This window comes from Amphimedon queenslandica, unplaced genomic scaffold, assembly GCF_000090795.2.
Source record: "Amphimedon queenslandica unplaced genomic scaffold, v1.1 AMPQUscaffold_13503, whole genome shotgun sequence".
NCBI lineage: Eukaryota > Metazoa > Porifera > Demospongiae > Haplosclerida > Niphatidae > Amphimedon > Amphimedon queenslandica.
This window is the reverse complement of record NW_003546261.1, coordinates 371624-394553: the sequence shown is the minus strand read 5'-3', so window position 1 is coordinate 394553 and position 22930 is coordinate 371624. Positions and strand designations below refer to the sequence as shown.

Below are 22930 nucleotides of genomic sequence, written 5' to 3'. Positions count from 1 at the left end.
TAGTAAGCAGGCAGATCAGGTTGCTCACCATGATCATCATTCTAAACACAGATACTTTGAGATTGGAGATACTGTTAGCAAAGAATTTTAGGCCAGGAGCACAATGGGTTAGAGGGAAGATTATCAAACAGTTAGCCCCTTTAACTTTCCAAGTTGAAGTAGATCAAGGTCTTCATTGGAGACGCCATATTGATCATCTGAAGCATCTACCAAGTGCTCCATTCATTCGACATGGTCTGGATGACAATTCTAATGAAGAGGAATCTCAGGAAGATGCTCCTCAAGTTACAACTGAATCTACCACAGATAATGAGGCTAACACCACGCCCTCTGTGGACGATCATAGACCTACTCCTACTGGTATTCCTCCCACTGCCTCCACTCCAAATCGGTCCGAGCGTCGTTATCCTGTGAGGAATCGTAGACCTCCTGATAGGTACTATTAACTAGTTTCTAACTATGTGTGGGGGAATGTAGTGTAATGTATGTATGTATTATTCTTATTATTGTATTATTGTAGTTATTCTAATGTTTATGTTATGTGGTTACTGTGAATAGCAATAAGGTTATACATGTATGTGTTATTATTTATGTACCATTATTATTATATAGTTTTTGTAGCACGTGCTCTAACACACACACTCTCTTTTCCCTTCGATCGTTCTTTCTGTTCTCTCTCTCCCTCTCTATCCCTTGTTTCTCGAGTTTTACCAAATAAAGAGTTTTAAATATATCACAAGTTTGTGCACAGTGCTGTGTTACAATAGCTAAAGGTACTCCAAAAACATTAATTCCAATACCCTTCAACACCTTAATCCAATCTCTTCAGCAGTTAATTCATGGAATTGTTTCCACATATATGATCTTGTTGCAATACTCATCCCCTTACCTTTTACAAGAATCTCTTCTATTGATGATAGGGATTTTGTAAACTTCTCAGCAAATTCCTTCACTACTAGAGTTGATTCACTTTTCTTTACTTTATTGATAATGAAATGATGACTTGAAGAAACTCTTGTGCAGTGTCTTGTAGTTTCCCGGTATTCAGGAAGCTCTGAAAGATGCTCCAATGAAGCGACAAGACTATGCACACTGCTGCAACTGTAGTTCATGATTACGGTTTAGCTTAGATAACATAGGGTTAAAAAATAACAAAAATAATTTCAACTTTGACGGCTTCACTGCATAATGGACATCAAACTGCAATCACTGGGCGTTTCCAATCCCTTTCCCTGCTCCAGTATCCATGGTAAAACTAAAATCATTTCACAGTCTTGAATCTGACTGTTTTATTGATGAAGAAAAGACCATGGGTCCTTGAAAGGTTTTGCATGAAATGTTATTACCTCCTTCTACCGAAAGAGACTGCGTACAGAAAACAGTTGCAACATAAATGCTACAAACACATCGATATGAAACAGGAAGTAACCATGCAAGTGTCTCAGGAAGTGATGACTGATGATGTATATTGCCCTCGAACCCCACCCACAATCAGTAATCATGCATAGCTTGTTAGAAGAAATTGTAAATCTTGGTGAATTTCAGCTATAAACTCCATCAAGTCTATCTGTACTCTCAAATACATTGACTTAATTATATTAAAGGAAAAAGTTGAAGTCATATTATATATAAATCATTCTATTATAATCATCATAACGACTATCGATGATAAAATCAATAAGCAAGAAATGTTTAGGGACCCTGCTTTTTTAACACCATATCTGAAAACCATTAACTTTAAAATTGCAGAGTAATCATCATTATGCATGTACAACTCATTGTAGTATAAAACGAAGGAACTAGCTGTTGCTATATCATACAGATCATCAATTCAGGCCACGGGCTATAACGATAAATGAAATCTTACATAGTAACAGAATTTTCATTTACCTCAGAAGAATCCATAGAGTGATGCTTTCTGTTTGGTCCTATTCTTTTCTCACTGTATTTTTAGGCATACCATGAATCTGAAATTGCAAAAAAAATTAATTATTGAAAAAAATCATAATAAATTCATGGAGGTAACTGTGACTTCAAAACTACTCCTAGTCAATGCACAACATTCATGATTCAGTAAAATTCTACTTGGTATAATTCACTATAGTTTTTTGGAAAGTGTTCAAAGTGAAGTCATATAAAAATGCCTTTAAAGTGATATCTTTACTTCTGTTTAGAAATTGAAAGATCTAACAGCAACAGTCACTGTAGCCTTCCATTGTCTAACTAAATCCAAAATTACAGGGCTTAGTTATCTATAGAGCCTTCAGAAAAGTGTTGAAAGTTTTGACATTCATAAATTTAGGCATACATTTGTGTATAGCACAGCCATAGTCTCATAAAATCGAATAAAAATAACTTCTGGGGTTTTATTACACACTTTCAAATTTCTTGAGAAAAAAGGTTAGTAAAGCAAGCCTATGAGGTTTGTGAATAAATGAAAGTCCACTTCAGCAAACTTCAGCTTCTTGACAAGCGACACTCGCATAGTCACAGTATTAGTAATGTCACCCATAAAAATTCATGTATATTCCACTTCCTGTTTCTTATCCATGTGTGTTTGTAGTATCTATGATTGCAATTATATCAAAACTTTCTGGTATTGCACTTGTTCAGCATGTTGATGCTGTCATGTCAAACACAAACTTGATGAAATGTGTGCCATAATGGACAACTTGCATAAGTACATCCCTTTTGTCCCAGTAAAAAGATCAGTAAATCTTGCTGATGGAGAGGTACATGAGATGGATAACCATACAGTATACCCAATACTGTTTGTCGGAGATCAATTAACAGCAGCACGAGTAAGAGGAGCCATTGCAATTAGAGCTGACCATGATACTAATATTGAAAAGTTGAATGGCTAAGTTCCAGTTGTAGAAGACTGGCATTGCCGTATGACACTGCTGAAAGTATATCTACATACTATAGTAAATTTAGCTATTAATTGGTATACATGTATTCCAGGTAATATGGACTAAACTATTTTCCAGTAAATCTTGTGACAAAGGTACTTTGTTTCAAATCAAGAACCTTATTCATCAAACATCAGTACCAAACGACCCAAAGGACAATGTTCAAGAAACTGAGGACTTCCTGGAAGTGGTACTTGTAGCGTACATTTTAAATGCTGCTGGAGGAATGACACTTGATGTTGTCTGTGGAAATATTATTGAGAAGTATATCGATATTGGTGACAATGGCACAATGTCCTGTAAGTGATTCCAACAAATTTAAAGGGAACATTTATGTTGATATTATACATGTACATTTGTAGGTGAGGAAGATGCAGTACTTTTATATGGATGTGAATTACTGACTCTTGGACTTGTGTGGTGGAATTATTACGATGCAATCAAAGGAGATGGCCACAGGGTAATGAGGATATGGAAGTACCTAATGGTTATTTAAAAAAAGGGGCCATAGGAATTATGCTAAAGAGGCAGCAATGAGTTTGGAAAGGGTTGCTACACAATTGATGTTGTCCCGTTTTGTCAACACAAAGGAAAGGACTGGATGTAACATTCCTTGCGGCCTTCACCTAAAACACCTCAACAGAAGGCTGAAAGGGATTATCAGTAGGATGGAGTCAAATGTCAAGCCACAAACTATATTGCGTGATGCCAAAGTAATTGGAATTGTTGAAGATATATGTAACTTTTTTAATGCTGAAATGAGCAGAAAAGAGGAATCAGGCAAACACAATAAGCCTTCATACCTTAAACTAATAATGGACACTTTAAAGCAGGGCAAGGTCTTGCAATGTGTACCACACAGAGAAATTACAAAATCTGTGTCAGTTTCAAAGTTATTGTTGGTAACAGTATGCCATTCAGGAATGGATTATAGAGAACATTGTTCCTCACTTTATATTATAGTAAAATATTGTCCAGAAGTAGTTTGATTGGTAATTAAAATGAAATTTCAAAGTGAATTTTTACTGTTACATACGTCACAACATTCAATTACATCACTGTTTGTACTTTCTTCAGAAAAGAGGAAATTTTTTAATAGCATTTCTCTGCGACATTTGGTTGTATCTGTTGCATACTCCTTTACATTGTCTTCAACAAGTTTACTAGCTTTGCCATAAAGTAGAACAGCTCTAGCAGGCTGACCGTCTCTCCCTGCTCTTCCAGACTCTTGTACATATTCTTCTATAGTGTGTGGAGGACCCCAATGATATATCATTCTCACATCCAAACAGTCAACACCATACCAAATGCAGTGGTGGCCAGTATTATTCTTAAATTGCCATTCTTTTCACAAAATAATGATAGCACTTGTTCTCTCCTTTCTTTCCGTGTTGCTCTTGAGTACATAGAGATGATGGAAAATTGAAGTCGTTGTGGGTAATTCGATGGATGTGTCATGTACGGACCAAGCTTAATCTTAAAAGTATAATGTAAAGCTGCACACTCATTATAACTACACACAAAAATTGTCTTAGAATAGCTCAATCCTTACATCTTTACCTCCTCTGCAACTGAACCACAAAAACTGTTCATGTCTAACAGTGGTTTCACCTCATATGTAATGTTATGGCGGTTTGGTAGACATCCAATCAAAACTGGATCTTTTGACATCAAACTATTACAAATAGTGCAGTATGTTGAATGAGTTGCCGTTGCTGTGAGAGCCATTACTTTCACATTAGATGGAAGAAGACTTCTTGTATCTCCGAGATGTGCATACGCTGCACGGAAAGAGTCCCCCCTAATAATGGTAGTACATATGAAACACTAGCAAAATAATTATACTTACCATGTCTTCACGCAATGAGCTTCATCGACAATTGTTGCCACTAGTTTCTTTACACACAGGGGACAAAAGCATGTTCCTGTACATATGGTTACAGATAATATTCTCAGGGCTTACGTACACTAGCTGAACCTCTCCTGCAAGTACTCTTCTCATGGCACTGGAGTCACACTGGTCTTCACCTACAAATTCTGTCACTATACCCATTGCTTGAAACTTTGATCTTTGATCAATCATCAAAGAAATTAAAGGGCTTATACATATTACAATGCTACCCTGTTGCTCTATAAAAATAAGACTGTAATATCATACAAATTAATAAAAAAGCACCTTTATATAGGTCAAAAGCCATTGGAAGCATTGCATAAATCATAGATTTGCCATATCCAGTGGGTAGGGAAAGAAATACATCTACTCCGGACATAAATGCCATAATGGCATCCATTTGCTTGTCTTTAAGGGTGATCTGAAGTTTCGTTGCCACTTCTAAGACACAAGTCTTGGTAAAAGTACTAGACTCTTCTTTCTCTATTTTACTATTGACCACGCCTTAATGAATATCAATAATGCAATTAATGCTCTTTCATTAACTTTTATTGATTACGAAAGTCTCACCGACCAGACCGACGGTCACCCTTTGTACAGCTTCACCTAGCCTGTACACCAGACTCTCTCCCCGCCACCCCAAATTCAAAAAGGGGAGGAGTCTGGTTACGTGAGACTTTTGCCATACCGGGAGAAAGACAACCTATGCTTACTGGACTTTATAGAGGACCTGATTTTGACCACAGGACTCCAATGGTGCCACTAGCGTGGCTCTAGACCTTTTCTGGGAGGAAAATCAAAAAGTGGTGAACCAGCTGTTAAACAAGCCATCGTTTTTCATATTCATCATCATCATCATCATGATCTCCTGTCAATCCAGTTCTCGATTGATATCTTGATCTTGTCTGGTGATGGAAGGCTAATTTTTATACCATTCTACTCCAACAGGGCATGCGCAGGTCCTTGTCCCCTAGAATCATTCTCCCAGAAAATAAGAAGTGATACCATTACAGTTGGATCTCACCAGCTTACGTCATGCCGCCATTTTGTTAATTGAAAAAGCATGTGCTTCAAAATTTGGGCGTGGTCACGCATGCTTAGATTGCAGAACTGGGAACAGCAAGTAATTTTTTACCTTGCTATAGGCTAGCTATGCTGGAATCAAAGTGCAATACTTAGTGGAGGTTTCCAGCTAAGAGAAGCTATTAATCTTGCATATATCAGTGTGTGATGAAATATTTTAAAAGCACAAAACAATTAATTAACGTTATGATACTAATGATAATATGAACTTGACAACAGGAAGAACCTGGAGGAATAGCTGTAGGACTCCTGGAAAGATAGAGCTTCTTGAATAAGAATTCACGTCAAGACTATAGTATTCATTTCACTTGTCATCAGTGTAGTAGATATTCCTTCACCATTTATTCAATTCAATCAGTGCTGTCCCTCATAAATGCTGTAAAATCATAACAATGACAACAATAATTAAGAAACTTATTGTCTGTCTAAAATCAAAAGTATCACAATTGTAACTGAAGAAATATTATAAATGTTATTAAAAAATGAACACAAACAAGAACATAAAAAATTTGAAAAAAGCAAGATTGAGTAGGATTTCGAACGACCAACGAAAATACAAAATGAAAATCCTACTCTCGTGATGCGAATTCTACTTTACATTGCAAAGTGATCCATAACTTTTGAATAATAACATTAAAAGTACAATGTACAGTAGAATTTGCGTCACGTGAGTAGGATTATTTGTATTTTCATTGGTTGTTCAGAATCGCACTCAATCTTGTTTCTTTAATTTTTTGTTTAAAAATGCATATATTTCAACCTTGTCACTATTTTCTTGTACTTTATGTTTACTAGAAAGACAGCAGTTATTAAAAAAGTTTGTGAATGTGTGAGTGTAACTACACTCACAGTTTACATCCATTATCTTGCCATCCTTCTTGTTGCTATATTTGCCAGGTCATGTCGTTGTACCAGATTCAGTTGGTAGCCCATACTAGGAGGATAGTTTATCCTAGTTGGTGTGGAAAATTAAACTAGAATTTGAGGCTTTAGTATGCTTTGTGGTAACTCATAATTTTTCCTGAATATACTCAGCCTGGACACACTAAGGAAGTAAGCAAGCACACATTTTTTGCTATGAATTTTAACTTGCAAAATTATCTTTCTTCATTGAAGATTAAACTTCATAGCTGGAATTAGCTATTAGTAAATTGTAGACTTAGTTTTTTCTTGTTACTGCATTATATACATGTAGGGTGACGAATACGATAAATGCATGCATTATACATTATTTAAAAACTTTTTCGTAAATTTCATTACAGTTGTGACAAGAACTGAAAAATTGCATAATGAATTATGTAATGCAGTAATCAGTAATTCATGTACCTCTCATTCAATGTATTTGTTCCTTATTCATGTAGTTAGCCCAATTGATTTTATGAAAAATGAAAGAAATATTTCTAATTTTAAGTAGAAGAACCTCTCAAGATTATACAAATTTTGTGAGTGTACAATTGTTTATTATTTATGTTAAAAGTGGATTTGGTGTTTATTTAGAATTGTCTAGAAAGTCCAGGCTATATATACTAGCTAGCTTAAACCTCCCACTTGAACTGCAGAATGCTTTTGAAAAGCAATAGTTACAGTTTCAAGCGTTATTGCAGTATCGATGTTACAGAAGGATGGGATAGTGCAATTGACTTTAAGGTCCAGTGTCCTCACAGTTAGTCTTTGGATGAGGGTATGACATTTAAATTAATGTAGGTTCACTCTGGACTTGTCCATATAATGAAAAATGTAAAGCATTTTATTAGCCTCTGTTGGTGCTACCAAGTTTGATTGGCATTGCAAGTGAAGTTTGACAGACGTGTGACATTATGCAATATAAATTGATCATAAAGGAAATGTTTCATTTGTTGTTCTGTCATATTGTCTAGATCAACTCTCTAGATGCGTGAGACTATTATACATGTACAGTAATTGTTATTGCACCTTGATAGGATGTACTATTATTGCTGCTTTTCAATTGTTATGTCAACATTGCATTCCTATTATAATTGGCATTAAAGTTGTTTTTAAGAATTACGATTAAGTTGATCTAAATTACATTGCAAGACATGTATATGAAACTGCAGTAGCTTGTATCAACAATCTGGGCGGAACAGTCTCCGACCAGGCAACAAAGATAGCAAGAGACTTGTGGATGTGTTGCCTCCAGAGAAACATTTTCTTCACAGGACAGCATCTACTGGGGAAGGAGAACGTTTTAGCGGACTCAGAGTCCATAGTGATGAGAGACCGCTTACACTGGATGCTGAACCCATCAATATTTAGACGGATCAGAGCCCAATTCCCTTACCTCAGGATGGATCTCATTGCGACGAGATTGACCCATCAGCTATCCCGTTTCTTCAGCTGGAGGCCAGACCCAATAGCAAAAGGGACAGATGCATTTTCCCAAGACTGGAAACCAGAGGCGGCGGAAACATGGGGGCTACATGGGCTATAGCCCCCTCTCAGACAAAAGGACAGGGGCTAAGCCCCCATTGAATTAGCTGCCATTACAGTAAATGTCAAGGGTTAAAAATTTGATTAAATCTATAATTAACCCTTTGTCATGGATTAAAATTGTTGATTTTTAACCCCTTCAATTGAGGTCGTATGGAAGGTAGCCATGGCAAAGAGTCACATCACTGGTTTTTCCCTTCTACTTCAACCTCAACTTTATCTACAAGCAAGAGAAAAGCACAAGATCAAGATGAGCATTCTGACAGTGATAAAGATGAGTGTTCTGATGGTGATCAAGAATTCTTTGATCCTGATGAGGATTATGATTCTGAATCCGATAGGCAAGTAGAGATGGAAAATGACAACTATGACGATGAAAATCAAGAATCAGATTCTACACAAACTTGCTCATCAGAATGCTGTGACGATGGCCTGGGTCAACCTTACCATCCATCATCAAGTGCTTTGTCAAGGAAGTGCCAGGGTAAGAAGATGCAAGGATGTCAAAGAAGTTGTTTTAAGGAATACAATTGGCTGACGTACTGTGTGACTCGTCAGAAAGCCTTTTACTATAATTGTCATTTAGCTGTATCAAAAGGCCTGATTACCTTGAAATATCTATCTAGAAGAAGTCATCTTGCCTTCATTGTAAATGGATATGACAATTGGAAGAAAGCAAAAGAACGATTTAAGGAGCACAAAAAATGTCAGATGCACAGTGAGGCATCTCTTAAGTTACGATCATTGCAACAGCCTTCTGTGGCTACACAGTTGTCTTGTCAACTTACTTTAGACCAGCCGAAACATGTTTCTGAAGTTGTTAAAATCTCTACATTTTTTACTTCGTCAAGGATTGCCAATCAGAGGACATAGTGAACAGGAAGGGAACTTACTTCAGTTATTAGAGTGTAGAGCGTTAGATGTTTAGGGATTGAGAGAATGGATTGCTACTAATAGTTACCTTTCACATGACATAATTAACGAAATAATCGAAATATTGGCTAATCAAGTTCTTCATGATATTCTCAGTGACATCAAAGATTCTGAGTTTTATGCCGTGATTGCAGATAAAACCCAAGATGTAAGTACTTGCGAGCAGTTTGCTATTTCTATAAGATGGGTTGATAGCTGTCATTCTATTCATGAAGATCTCATAGGTATGGTTGAAGTTGAACAAACTGATGCTTTGCCCTTGTCTAGTACAATTATAGATGTACTTACTCGTTGTGGCCTTTCCTTCAGTAATTGCAGGGGTCAGGCATATGATGGTTCGTCAAACATGTCTGGCCATTTAAGTGGAGTGGCTACTCGTTTAATGGCTGAAGAACCTTGTGCACTATATGTTCATTGTTCAGCTCATTGTCTAAATTTAGCCCTTCAAGATAGTTCTCGCCAATCCACTTCTGTCAGAGATGCTTTGAGTCTAGCAGCTGATATTGCCAACTTTATTAGAGCCTCACCGAAGCGTTTTGCTCAGTTTAGATCATTAAAAGATCAATTATGCAAAGCTAATCCAGGCATCAAACCACTTTGCCCAACAAGATGGACCATACGAACAGTTTCTATTGATGCTATTCTTAAAAATTACGGTGTTATAATTCAACAGCTAGAAGAAACATAAGCTTCTGCTCATGGAGACGCTTCATCAAAAGGAGCTGGTTTGATTCCTCACATTGAAAAGTTTTGCACATTTTTTGGCTTAAAATTGGCTCATCTAGTTTTCAACGCAACTGAACTAACTTCAATCACTTTACAGTACAAAGATATTAATGCTCAAGAAGCCCTTATGGCTGTGAAAATGGCTCAAAGTTATATGACTAGACATCGTTCTGAAACTGCCTTTGATACCTTTTACAAATCTGTTGTAAACGAAGCTACTGAGTATACAGGTAAACCTATTCTTCATAGAGTTAGAAAATTACCTCGAAGATTTGAAGATGGTGCTTTACCAGTTCAATACTCATGTCCAGAGGAGTATTTTCGACGTCAATACTATGAAATTCTAGACATAGTGAATCAGGAGTTGACAAGTAGGTTTGATCAAGACACTTTCCATGTTCTTCAGGAAATTGAAAATATACTCATTTGTTCATGCAATGGAGATACTGTCACACTTTCAGATGGTTTTAAAAATCTATATTCTAAAGATTTGAAGTTAAAATCTCTCCACTCAACTCTCTTTACTACCAGACATTGTGAGCACTCCGAATACGGAACATTAAATGGGTGTGAAGAAAGTGACTACAGTAAATACTGTAATAGAATTACTGAATTGCTGCAGCTTTTCCAGAACAATGTTAAAAGAGGTGAATCATTTACTTAGACTTTACCTGACAATTCCTCTCACTTTGGTCACTGCTGAACGTTCTTTTTCTTCTTTGAGATGCCTAAAGTCCTACCTCAGGTCTTCAATGACTCAAAAAAGACTAAACAATATTATTATTATGAATGCATACAAGATATACTAAAAGTTGCTCAAAAGTTTGTCTCGAGAAGTAGCAGAAGACTGTCATACTTCGGTGATTTTAAAAAATACAATTTATTGCTAGTTACATCCTGTATATATACAGCAAATTTTTTTTGCGAAGCAATAATTATGAACAACCATAGATACTATATCAAAAAAATAAGCGCGGACTCGCAGATTTTAGACCCAAAGTGGGTGTGGTTCCCCTAAAATTTTGGCGCGCATCGCGCGCCATTTTTTCTTTCCCTTTTTTTAAACCCTCTTGCCAGCCCCCCCTCCCTTGTTTTTCTTCCGCTGCCCCTGCTGGGAACAGGTGAAAAGTTATGCCAACCCCCCCTGGAACCTAGTGGAAAGAATCCTGGCAACGGTGGAGGAGCAGGGGACAGATTTAGTCCTAGTAGCTCCAGTGTGGTCATCACAACCCTGGTACCCCAGATTCCTGGGATTGTTAACATCTGAGGATCAATGTTCAGCAGAATGCAATAGTGGTAGCAGACCACCAACCTCCTGTGGTACCACCTCTAGCCATGTGGCCTATCTCAGGCAACACTATGCTAGTAAAGGACTTTCAGGAGAAGCTGCAGACCTCCTCATATCCTCTTGGAGGCAAAAAGCCTCTAAATCTTATGACTCAATGTGCAAAGGATGGATCAGCTGGTGTACTGAACAGGAAGCTGATCCCATTTCAGGACCTATAGACGATATAGCAAATTTTGAGCTTACCTCTACAAAGAGGGATATCAGCAATGATCACTCAATGAATACAGGTCAGCCCTTGCTTCAATGCACACTCTGGTAAGTGGGCTATCCATTGGTCAACATCCATTGGTCACCATACTACGAAAGGTAGTGTTTCAAACATGCCCACCTCTACCAAGGTATCAGGGTACTTGGGATGTAGGCTTTGTTTTACACTATACTAGTAGCGACACCTTGAATGACAACATGAGCCTTAAGCAGTTGTCTTTACAAACGGTCATGCTATTGGCATTGACTCGCACATCTCGTTCAGCTCACCTATCCAACCTGAGCTTTAAAGGCTATAGGAACACACCTGAAGGTGCAGTATTTATATCCGCTGTCCTGGCTGAACAATCCAGACCAGAAAAAAACTTTAAAAAATTATTCTTTGCTAAATTTAATGGAGATGAAGCTCTATGTCCAATGAAATCTCTGGTCCTTCATATTGAGAGGACCAGAGAATTAAGAGGGGATGCTAAATACTTATTTATTTGTTTCATCACACCACATAAACCAGTCACCTCTTCCACTATTGCTAGATGGTTAAAACAAATCATGGAGCTGGCGGGAATAGACACCTGTGTGTTTAAACTAGTAATCTTAACAAAATACATATGTAGCAGAGGCTACAGTGCTCTCACATAGTCCTGTCAGTAGTGCTAGCACTTCAACTGCTGCTAAGCAAGAAATCACAACTGAAGATATCCTTAGTGCAGCAGACTGGAGTTTAGATTCGACCTTTCAGCGTTTCTATTACAACCCAGTATGGGATTCAGGGTTTGCAGAATCAGTCCAAACAACACCATTGATATGTGAGACTGAGCCTTCTGAAACATAATTACAGAATGGCTAAGGTCACGAAGCGGCTGAATGTTCTTCTGAGTTATATGAAAAAGGTGAAGTCAAGCATATCTTGACTCCCACCATGCACCATCCCTATTTTCTATCATAGGAAATAAATTATTAAACTTTGATATGCTGCACCTTCACATAGGAGTGGTTTGTTATATTGGCATGTTTATTGTTACTCAAAAGGCCATTGTGGTCACATTGTGTTGGGGATTGTATAACACCTTGAGACCCCACCTATAGGTGGAGCAAGTTACCGTAAATGTTTTAATTGTACTACAAAATAACTAAGATTTTAGAAAACTAGACCAAACACCATTGATATGCTCGACTTCACCTTCTTCACATAACTCAGAATAGCATTCGCGGACTTAGCCATTCTGTAATTATTGTTGGGATTCCTTTAAAAAAATTCCAGGACAAAATGTATTGCTTAAATGACACAATTCAAATAGTTTGATGCATGCAATCATACTTTGCCAATTGTACATACTAATAATTATGGCAATTGTACTTAAACATTAGTTCGCATTTTAACAATGTAATTGAAGCACTTTTGCTTTGTACAAGCACTTCAGCACACTAAATGGCTCAGAAGACAGAAGTCTATTGCTAAACTATGTAGTTTGTCTAATGGATTTTGTTAAAGAAGTAACAAATTTTAAGGCCTAATTATAATCAATTTGCCGTCCACTTCTTGCTGCATTAGTGATGTTTTTAAACCAGTTACAATTTTACTGTTTTAACATAATATATCATAGAGTTTTATGAGTCACATTGACTATCATAAAGGGAGAACGGAATTTTTACTTAAAGGAGTGTCACTGTCAACACACCATTGTTACAGTGATGTACCTTTGAAGATGACAACATCATGGCAGCACCAATGTTTTGAGTTGGTTGTATTACAGACATAGAGTAAAAAATCTTAAAGCATTAATACTTCCTCCTTGTAGTAATTTATGTAGCATTCGGACACAAAGAAGTTAAAGCAGTCATAATGTCACATCGGTATGTCTTTGGCTCTTAGCATGCTTGTTAGCCACTTCAGTTATAACTTTTGTTAAAAAAGTAATGTACACATGTATGCCTTGCTGGTCCACTCTGTTGTACTAAATGTTTAGGGTACCAGCCATACAGAAATCTCTTCATGGACAATGGAAATTTGTTTTACAATAACACTCATGTGCTGTACTTTAGTAGAAATTGATTTGAATTGGTTAATGGTTACACAATCATGATTGCTATGAAGCAATCGCCATGAAGCTATTGCAGGTCAATTTAAGGTATATTTTGCATGTTGCATAGTCACAGGCGGCTGCAGGATTTTACTGCAAGTAGGGCAAAAGTGAAGCTAAATGTGGGAGTGGTGAAAAAGTATGTGTGCCTATGACTACACCCACATGCTTTGCTCTTGATTTTAAGCCTGTTATGGCTTCTATTTCAGCATTTTGGGGAAAAATCCAGTTGAAAAAGGCTCTGAACTACTCAATGAAGAGTTACCTTGCCATTCTTATGTTCAAGAGGAGAAAATTCAGCACCTAAAAGACCTATCAATATAGGGTATTTGTAGCTAGGTGATTTAGCTGTTGAATGAGTCCTAGCTGACTATGATGATTAACAATAAAGCTACTACATGAAGGAGTCAGTTATTCTAGTTGCAGGTTACTGTAGATTATGTCTTCCTGAAGTGTCCATAGATATGGACCTATAAAGTGGCTGACTGGCTTACTGTAAATAAACTATGCAGTTAGCAGCTTATTCTCTACTAATTATCACTGTGGAGCAAAATAATGTAGTTTTTGTCATTAAAATTAGCTATAATTATGAATTAATCATGTAATAACTACAAAATAACTATTAATTAACTGCTAATTATGATGATGTCATCTTCCGGTAAGAAATTCTAGTAGGGCATTGCCCTCATTGCCTGCCCCTGCAGCCGCCTATGTGCATAGTTTTGATTCTTTCAATGCTCTTTCTATGTTTAAGCTATAGCCACTTATTAAATACATGTATGTTTCCTATTATGCCAAGCTTGTAAAATACTCCTGCATAATTTATTTGCAGACACACTTATCTACCAATCAAGTTCTGTCATTAATTTTAGGAAAAGTGATTGTTGGACAAATAATACAGTACTATTTTTGGTTTTCATGTAGTTTTATTTACTCAATATCTAGAAATTTGCTGACTAATGTTAAAGGGTAAGTTCAATGCATTTTTGAGGTATTTTTTTATTTGCTGAATATGATTGCCTGACTAAACTAGTGATGTGTTCCAACTCACATTGTCTGAAAAAAATTATTCACTGAGATATGAGCCTTCAAAAATGCCCATTTTTCCTTCCTTCCAGGTTACTTCCTGTCAGTGGGTGTGGCTAAACGTGACATCACTAGAGGCATAGCTGCAGCTAAATTCATTCCTTTATAGGGAGAAATAATCCTTTATTCTCATGCCTTGTAATGTAATAGCACTAATTTAAAGATTAGAATCATTAGCTTTCATTATTCTAAGCATGAAACTGCAATGAAGAGTCATAATACCACACTTTGGTGAATCTTCTTGTTTGCTATTTTGTGTCCTTTTCTTGCAGTTTCATGCGTAGAATAATGAAAGCTAATGATTCTAATCTTATTAAATTAGTGCTATTACATTACAAGGCATGAGAATAAACAATTATTTCCCCCTATAAAGGAATGAATTTAGCTGCAGCTATGCCTCCAGTGACGTCACGTTTAGCCACACCCACTGACAGGAAGTAACCTGGAAGGAAGGAATAATGGGCATTTTCGAAGGCTCATATCTCAGTGAATAATTTTTTTCAGACAATGGGAGTTGGAACACATCATTTGTATGGTCAGGCAATCATATTAAGCAAATAAAAAAATACCTCAAAAATGCATTGAACTTACCCTTTAATAGTTGCATTAGGTTAAATAATGATAATAAAATACTATACTTGTACATTTTTTGTCAATAATTGTGTATTTTGTATTACTGCTCTGCCCTCTATCTTTTGCTCTTTTCTCTGGATGTGTGTTGATAGTGCATGATTTCATGAAACTGTACAAAATCTTAATTTGGAAACGATGTCCTTGCATTAAGTTGAACATTTGTAAGTATCAAATGTAACAACTTGATGGTGTCATTTTGAGTCGATTATTACATGCGTGTTGACATAAAGTCACTCATAAAATTCAATTTCTTTTACATTTGGCCACTTTTATTTTCTACTGGATGTCTTAGATACTTATAGTGTTGTTTTAGGATGGTAAAATAATTAAAGTTTTAGTTATACTTATACAATGATAATAATTATAGTTTTAGTTATTGTTATCACTTCAAAATTGTATTTTAGTTTTAGTCTCAGCTTGATTCTTTCAGTGGTTCTAGTTTTAGTTTTAGTTATAGTTTAATATAACAAATAATTGAAATAAACTAGATTAAGTAGGCTTTTAGAGCAATTTTGTAAAAAGTAATAGGAACAAAGGCAAGTTGGATTCGGAACAACCAACACAAGTATGAAATGGAAATCCTACTCTCATGACGCAACTTCTGCTCTACATTGTACTTTTTATGTTATTATCTAAGCATTAGAGATCACCTTGCAAGGAGTAGAATAGAATTTGCATCACAATTGTAGGATTTTTATTTCCTATCTTTGTTGGTTGTTTCAAATCCTACTTGCCCTTGCTTTAATTATTCTTTACAAACTTGCTCTAGAATCTCTTGCTTTATATTTTATATTCTTGTTCTTGTGTTGATTTATTTATAACATTTTTAATATTTTGTCAGTTGCCATTGTCATACTTTTTTATGTTACACAAACAATAATATTCATTATTATTATTATCATTGCTATGTCTTAAATTTGTAAAGACAGCATTAAATAGATATGCTTAAGGACATCTACTATACTAGTCTCGACACACAAGTCCTTGTTCTAGGAGCACTAGATATTTCTGTTCTTCCTGTTGTCAAGTTCATATTATAGCTGCATTAAGAAGCATTAGTATCACATTAACTAATATTGTTTTTTATAAAAATTAATAAGTCATTACACACTTTATAAAGAAAAATATGCAAGATTAAGACCTTCTCTTAGCTCAAAACCTCCACTAAGTATTACAGTTGATTCCAAGCATAGCCAAGTAAAAAAAAATTGCTTGCTTTTCCTTTTTCTGATACCTGAGCATGCACAACCACACACATATTTTGGAGCATATGCTTCTTTAATTAACAAAAGGGCAGCATGCAGCTAAGATGGGCCAATTGAGCAGTCACAGACTAACTTTTTTCTTTCTTGAAACGTCCTGGAGAATAGGGACCTGTTTATACCTTATTGGAGTAGAATGTTGTAGGAATTAGACTTCTATCTCCAAGCAAAGTTGGGACACAGACCGACATCTGGATTGATGGGAAATGATGATGATGATGAAGATAAAAGAAGGTGGCTGAACAAAACAGTCATTTTTTTGATTTTTGACAGTCTTCTCGACAAGGTAAGAGCCACACTAGTTGTACCATTGGAGTTCTCTGGTCAAAATAAGGTCCTCTAAAAAGTCTGGCAACGATAGGAGCTAGTTTTCAAGGTATAGCAAGGCTGCAAATGTCGTGGCAAGGATTTTGAAGTGGGGTGAATCCTAGGCCTGAGGATTTTACTCCCAGAATAAAAAAAGAATAATAGGTGGTCTAAAGAATAAAGAATAATTCTGGAATAATAGGGCAAAATTTGTAAAAATGTGCAGTGGGTGTAACTGAATGCTTAATAAATCTTGTCTAACACCTTCAAAGATACCCATGAGTGTGCTTTACAAGACTCAATTGAGGCATCCTTATGATGTTACAGTATGATGAGCATTAAATGAGACAAATTTTCTATAGTTATTTTGTTTATTTTTATAATACTTGGGAATAATAATAGGAATAATAGGCAAATTATATTGGGAATAAGGAAATAGAATAATGGGGACATTTTTGGGAATAATATCCTCGCCCTAGTGAATCCTACTTAGCAACACTACCACGTTACTAATTTGCCAAACTCTTTCCAAAATTGTAAAAACCATTAAACCATCAAAATTAAGAACTAGTGAATGAACCAAATGACCTGACCAACAATTGCAGGTAGTGGTTGTTATATATTGATATATTATTTTGGTATTCATTCCTATTATTATTTTCTAAGGCATTTTGATTACAGTTATTTCTGGTATTATTATTATTGTTATTATGATTATTACTACTACTACTGTTGTGACAATTATTATTATTAATATTATTAATTATTATTATTATTGCATTGCTCTATGATGTTATTTCCTTTCTGGTAGGTCTTATGCTTATGATTTACTAGGCTTATCAGTTCATGTATACTGATCCTGATTGTTGTATAATGTTTTGTCATTGTAATGTAATATGATGTAATACTGTTTGTATATGAGTGTATGTTCTTTTAATTTTTGTCAGAAAAGATTTTATCCATTTTACAAAAAGTCAATATTCACAAAATACAAAGGTCAAGCTCTCTCCATTTGGTCACTACACTGGCGACGAGGGTAACTGGACTACTTTGCTGTTTCTTCCTACTTCTCACTACTTACACAATGGCTACGCATGGCAAGATGTTGGCATTCGATGTTTCTAAGGAATCCTGGACTTCTTACTCCGAGAGACTTGACTTCTTATTCAAGGCTACCAAGATTACAGCAGCAGAATCTCAGGAAGCAGTCTTTATTACTGTGATAGGACCTAGGACGTACTGACTACTGAAGAGCCTACTACAACCAAAGACACCTCAGGATGCTACCATCACCTTGGATAAGATGAAGGACGTTCTGCAGAAGCATTTCGATCCTCAACCATCTATAGTTCAACGCTTTAAGTTCCACACGAGAGTTAGGAAACAAGACAAGACAGTGGCAACCTATGTGGCAGAGCTCCATGTGATAGAACATTGCGATTTCCAAGATTCTCTAGATGCTGTGATTCGGAATAGGCTCGTTTGTGGCATCAACAGCATTCGAACCCAAAGAATACTTTTACAAGAGCCAGATTTATATTACGATAAAGTATTTCAAATAGCTCAAGCTATGGAGCTAGTTGCTCATGATGTCTCTCATCTACCTGGGAGTAAGTCACAGCACCAGACGCCGACTCCTGTTCGCAAGAAGGAATTGTCATACAGGCAGAGTAAAGTTGAGTGTTACAGATGTGGTGGAGATCATTACGCTACTATATGCAAGTTTATTGAGGCAGATTGTAGGCTGTGTGGAAAGAAGGGACACCTAGCCAGGGTATGTCGCAGTCAAAAAAAGAAGCCACAGCAGCAGAAGAATCATCCTAAAGCCAAGACTGGGTATCCACCGCAACTTCAGCAGAAAAACAGACAACACCCACCTCACAACCTGGACCTCAAAGCACATTCTCTTCCCATGGGAGACTCTGACCAAGAGGACTACCCATTGTTTACTTTGCCTTCTGCAGGAAAACCTATTGTTGTTTCAGTGAGTGCCAATAAGGTTGACCTTTCCATGGAACTGGACACTGGGGCTTCCATATCTATAATGAGTAAAGACACTTATTCCTCTCTTTCTTCTACTCTTCCTCCACTTTCTCCTTCTCATGTAGTTCTAACTACGCATACTGGAGAGAAGATCAAGCCAGTTGGTGCTATAGATGTTGATGTTCGTTATCAGTCCCAGACTGCTACTCTACCACTGGTGATAGATCCTGGAAATGGACCGACTCTATTGGGTCGTAATTAGTTGGAAGTTATCTGACTAGATTGGTCCCTTATTAATTATAATTGTTCGTTTTCTTCTTTAGGTGAAGTACTCCAGAAGCATGCTCCAGTATTGCGTTCAGAATTGGAAAAGCTGCGAGACTTCACAGCCAAGATTCAAGTCCAGTCAGATGCGAAACCGAAGTTCTACCGTCCACGTCTTGTCGCTCTATTGCTGAGACAAAAGGTATTCAACGAGATAGATTGCCTAAGAGGTTTAGGAGTTATTACACCTGTAAAGTACTCTAAGTGGGCTGCACCAATAGTTCCTATTGTAAAGACTGATGGGTCTATTCGATTGTGCAGGGACTACAAAGTTACTGTGAACCCAGTTCTGTTAACTGATACATACCCATTACCTCAATCAGAGGATCTGTTCGCTGCCCTAGCTGGAGGAAAGATCTTCTCAAAACTCGATTTAAAGCATGCTGACCTTCAAATACCACTAGGTGAGGCTTCCAAGATTTTGACAACCATCAATACCCCCAAAGGGCTCTTCCAATATGAGTGTCTTCCTTTTGGAGTCTCATCAGCACCCTCATTATTTCAACGTACAATTGAGAACTTACTCAGTCACTTGCATCATGTATGTGTCTACATAGACGACATACTTGTTACTGGTACTGATGATGCTGATCACCTTAATAATCTTCATGCTGTTTTGCAAACTCTAGAGGAGGCAGGACTCACTTTAAAGCAGTCCAAGTGTAAATTGGGGTTCCATCAGTTGAGTACTTGGGACACATCATTGATTCAGATGGTCTACACCCTTCAGAAGCCAAAGTGAAGGCTATTTGAGAAGCGCCTACTCCTATTAATGTCACGGAATTGAAATCCTTCTTAGGACTATTCAACTATTACCACAAGTTTCTACCAGATGTAGCCACTGTATTATCTCCTCTTCATCTAATACTTCGTAAAGATCCTTCCTGGAAATGGTCTCAAGACCAAGAGAAAGCATTTCAAAAAGGCTAAAGCCATGCTTTATTCCTCATCTGTCTTAACGCTTTATGATGAGAAGAAGCCGCTCGTGGTAGCTTGTGATGCTTCACCTTACGAACTAGGAGCAGTCCTCAGCCACAGGATGTCTGATGGGACTGACCTGACAGTTACATATGCTTCCAGTACTCTCTCAGTAGCTGAAAAGAAGTACTCTCAATTGGAGAAGGAAGCTCTTGCAATTATCTGTGCTGTTCGCAAATTTCATGATTACATTTATGGTAGAAAATTTGTTCTTCAATCTGACTATAAACCACTACAGTTTCTCCTTAGTGAGTCTAAACAGACTCCTCTACTTGCCTCATCTCGTATCCAACATTGGGCAATTGCACTATCAGCATATAACTGTTATCCAGTACAAACCAGGTAAATTAATACCACATGCAGATGCATTGAGCAGACTACCACTTCCTAACTTCCCTTCTTCTGCCCTATACCACAAGATGTAGTGCTAATGTTTGAACATATTTCTGAAACTATAGTTTCAGCTGATAATATTAAGATGTGGACAGATAAGGATCCAACCTTATCAAGGTTGCGTCAGATATTACTCACTGGAGGGGAGGTACCTGATGATGCTCCACAACTGAAACCTTATTCACACTGTTTCATAGAACTCAGTGTAGCTAATGAATGTCTCCTTTGAGGTTCAAGAGTGATTGTTCCATCCCATGGTCAGTCAGCAATTCTGCTTCCATTACATGAAGCGCATCAGGGAATGTCAAAAATGACGAGTCTAGCTCGCTGCTATTTCTGGTGGCCTGGATTAGACAAGGCAATTGGAGATCTAGCAAAGAAATGTAAGGCATGCCAAGAAAACAGTGCTCTCCCCCTCAAACTCCTGTACACCCATGGGAAGTTCCAAAGACTCCATGGACACGACTTCATATTGACCATGCTGGTCCTTTCCTGGGACACTACTTCCTCATTCTGATAGATGCTCACTCTCGCTGGTTAGAAGTATGCATTGTACCCTCTACTTCCTCTGAAGCGACTATCAAAGTCCTTCGTCACATATTCTCTACTCATGGTCTTCCTCATCAGTTGGTCTCTGATAATGGACCTTCATTTACTAGTCAAGAAATGAAGATATTCTTGTCTCTCAATGGTAATCGCTATTCACTAACTGCTCCTTACTATCTGAGGTCTAACAGTCTAGCAGAAAGAGCAGTGCAGACATTTAAGAATGCTGTTAAGAAGATGGAAGGACCACTACAAGAAAGACTTGCTCGATTCCTTTTCTCTTACCGAATCACTCCTCAATCTATTACTGGGCAGTCGCCAGCTGAACTCTTAATGGGACGTCGATTGAGATCAGTCTTAGATACTGCTCACCCAGATTTCACTCTACCTTCACAGAAAGAGAAGACTAAAAGCAATGCAAGATGATTTAAGCTACATGAGAAGCTGTTTGCAAGGAACTACTCTGGGAAGCTATTATGGATTTCTGTGGTTGTCTGTAAGGTCACTGGACCATTGTCTTACCATGTTGAAACTATGAATGGCTTAGTGCTTAAAAGACATGCTGATCAGCTCAGAAGAAGGTACACTTAAAAATCTGAGCCAGATACCCTTCCGGAGGACAGTGATTGGGATGATGATTTCACTCCATCAATTTCTAACCTGCCTCCACCTCCTACTCCGCCTCCTTTGGCCCCACCAATTTGTTGATCGACTTGTTCAACGATGACTACTGATCATGGGACATATGTATGTTAACTTAAGAGGGAAGGGGTGTTATATATTGATATATTATTTTGGTATTCATTCCTATGATTATTTTCTAAGGCATTTTGATTACAGTTATTTCTAGTATTATTATTATTGTTATTGTGATTATTACTACTACTATTGTTGCTACAATTATTATTATTACTATTATTAATTACTACTATTCTTGCATTGCTTTACGATGTTATTTCTTTTCTTGTCGCTCTTATGCTTATGATTTACTAGGCTTATCAGTTCACGTATACTGATTCTGACTGTTGTGTAATGTTTTGTCATTGTGATGTAATATGATGTAAAACTATTTGTATATAAGTGTATGCTCTTTTCATTTTTGTCAGAGATTTTAGCCTTTTTACAATAAGTCAATATTCACAAAATACGAAGTTCAAGTTCTCTTCATTCAGTCACTACAGTGGTGGTTGCACCTCTTAATACTGCAATTATTAAATTTGCTACAAGTGAGCAATTTTGGTTTCACTTTTATTTAATGTAACGCACAACTGAAGTTTTAGTTTTAGTTATAAGCACTGATAAATTTGAACTTAAGTTTTAGTTTTACGTAAGAATAACAGGTCAATGAAATATGTTTTAGTTTTAGTTATTGTTAACTAAAACAACACTAGATACTCCTGTGAACGATAGAGGAATTGAAAATAGTAAATTAGCACTTTATTGTGTTTGTAACCTTGCAATGCATTATCGTAAAAATAAAATTGATTTTTGAATTCTTTAAAGTTAAAATCACCATTTATACACAACTCCTTTTTTAGGATAGACTTGATCACAGTTCATGCCAGTGTCTAATTGAGCTGAACATCATTGTCACTATGATTGGGTTGGAACAGAACAATGTTGCTTATTTCTTTTAGCATTATTGTATTATTAATTTTGATGGATGTTGTAATGAAAAAATCTGTTGAACAGGCTCAAAAATTAATTACAAGAAGACAAGCAAAATAAAAGAAGCGCCAAATTGAAGGCATATTAAATTGTGATGGGACTAATTATACAAATAAGCAGAA

The 22930-nt window shown here is 36.7% G+C and overlaps 1 protein-coding gene, 1 long non-coding RNA gene and 1 pseudogene across 2 annotated transcripts; 2 read left to right on the top strand and 1 right to left on the bottom strand.

The window, feature by feature from the left end:
* Positions 1-1547: 1547 nt before the first annotated feature.
* LOC109593837 (uncharacterized) lies at positions 1548-2398 on the bottom strand. The gene is made up of 3 exons (XR_002191179.1): positions 2378-2398; positions 1891-1967; positions 1548-1843 (listed from the first exon to the last, which is right to left on the bottom strand). It is a non-coding gene; the product is annotated as an uncharacterized LOC109593837 (long non-coding RNA).
* Positions 2399-9111: 6713 nt separating this feature from the next.
* On the top strand, positions 9112-9955 carry LOC100631645 (zinc finger MYM-type protein 1-like). The gene is given in 1 exon segment (XM_020008944.1): positions 9112-9955. A coding segment is annotated over 1 exon segment (816 nt). The 5' UTR covers positions 9112-9139.
* An 8045-nt stretch (positions 9956-18000) lies between these two features.
* On the top strand, positions 18001-21566 carry LOC105311859 (uncharacterized protein K02A2.6-like; annotated as a pseudogene).
* The last annotated feature ends 1364 nt before the right edge of the window (positions 21567-22930 follow it).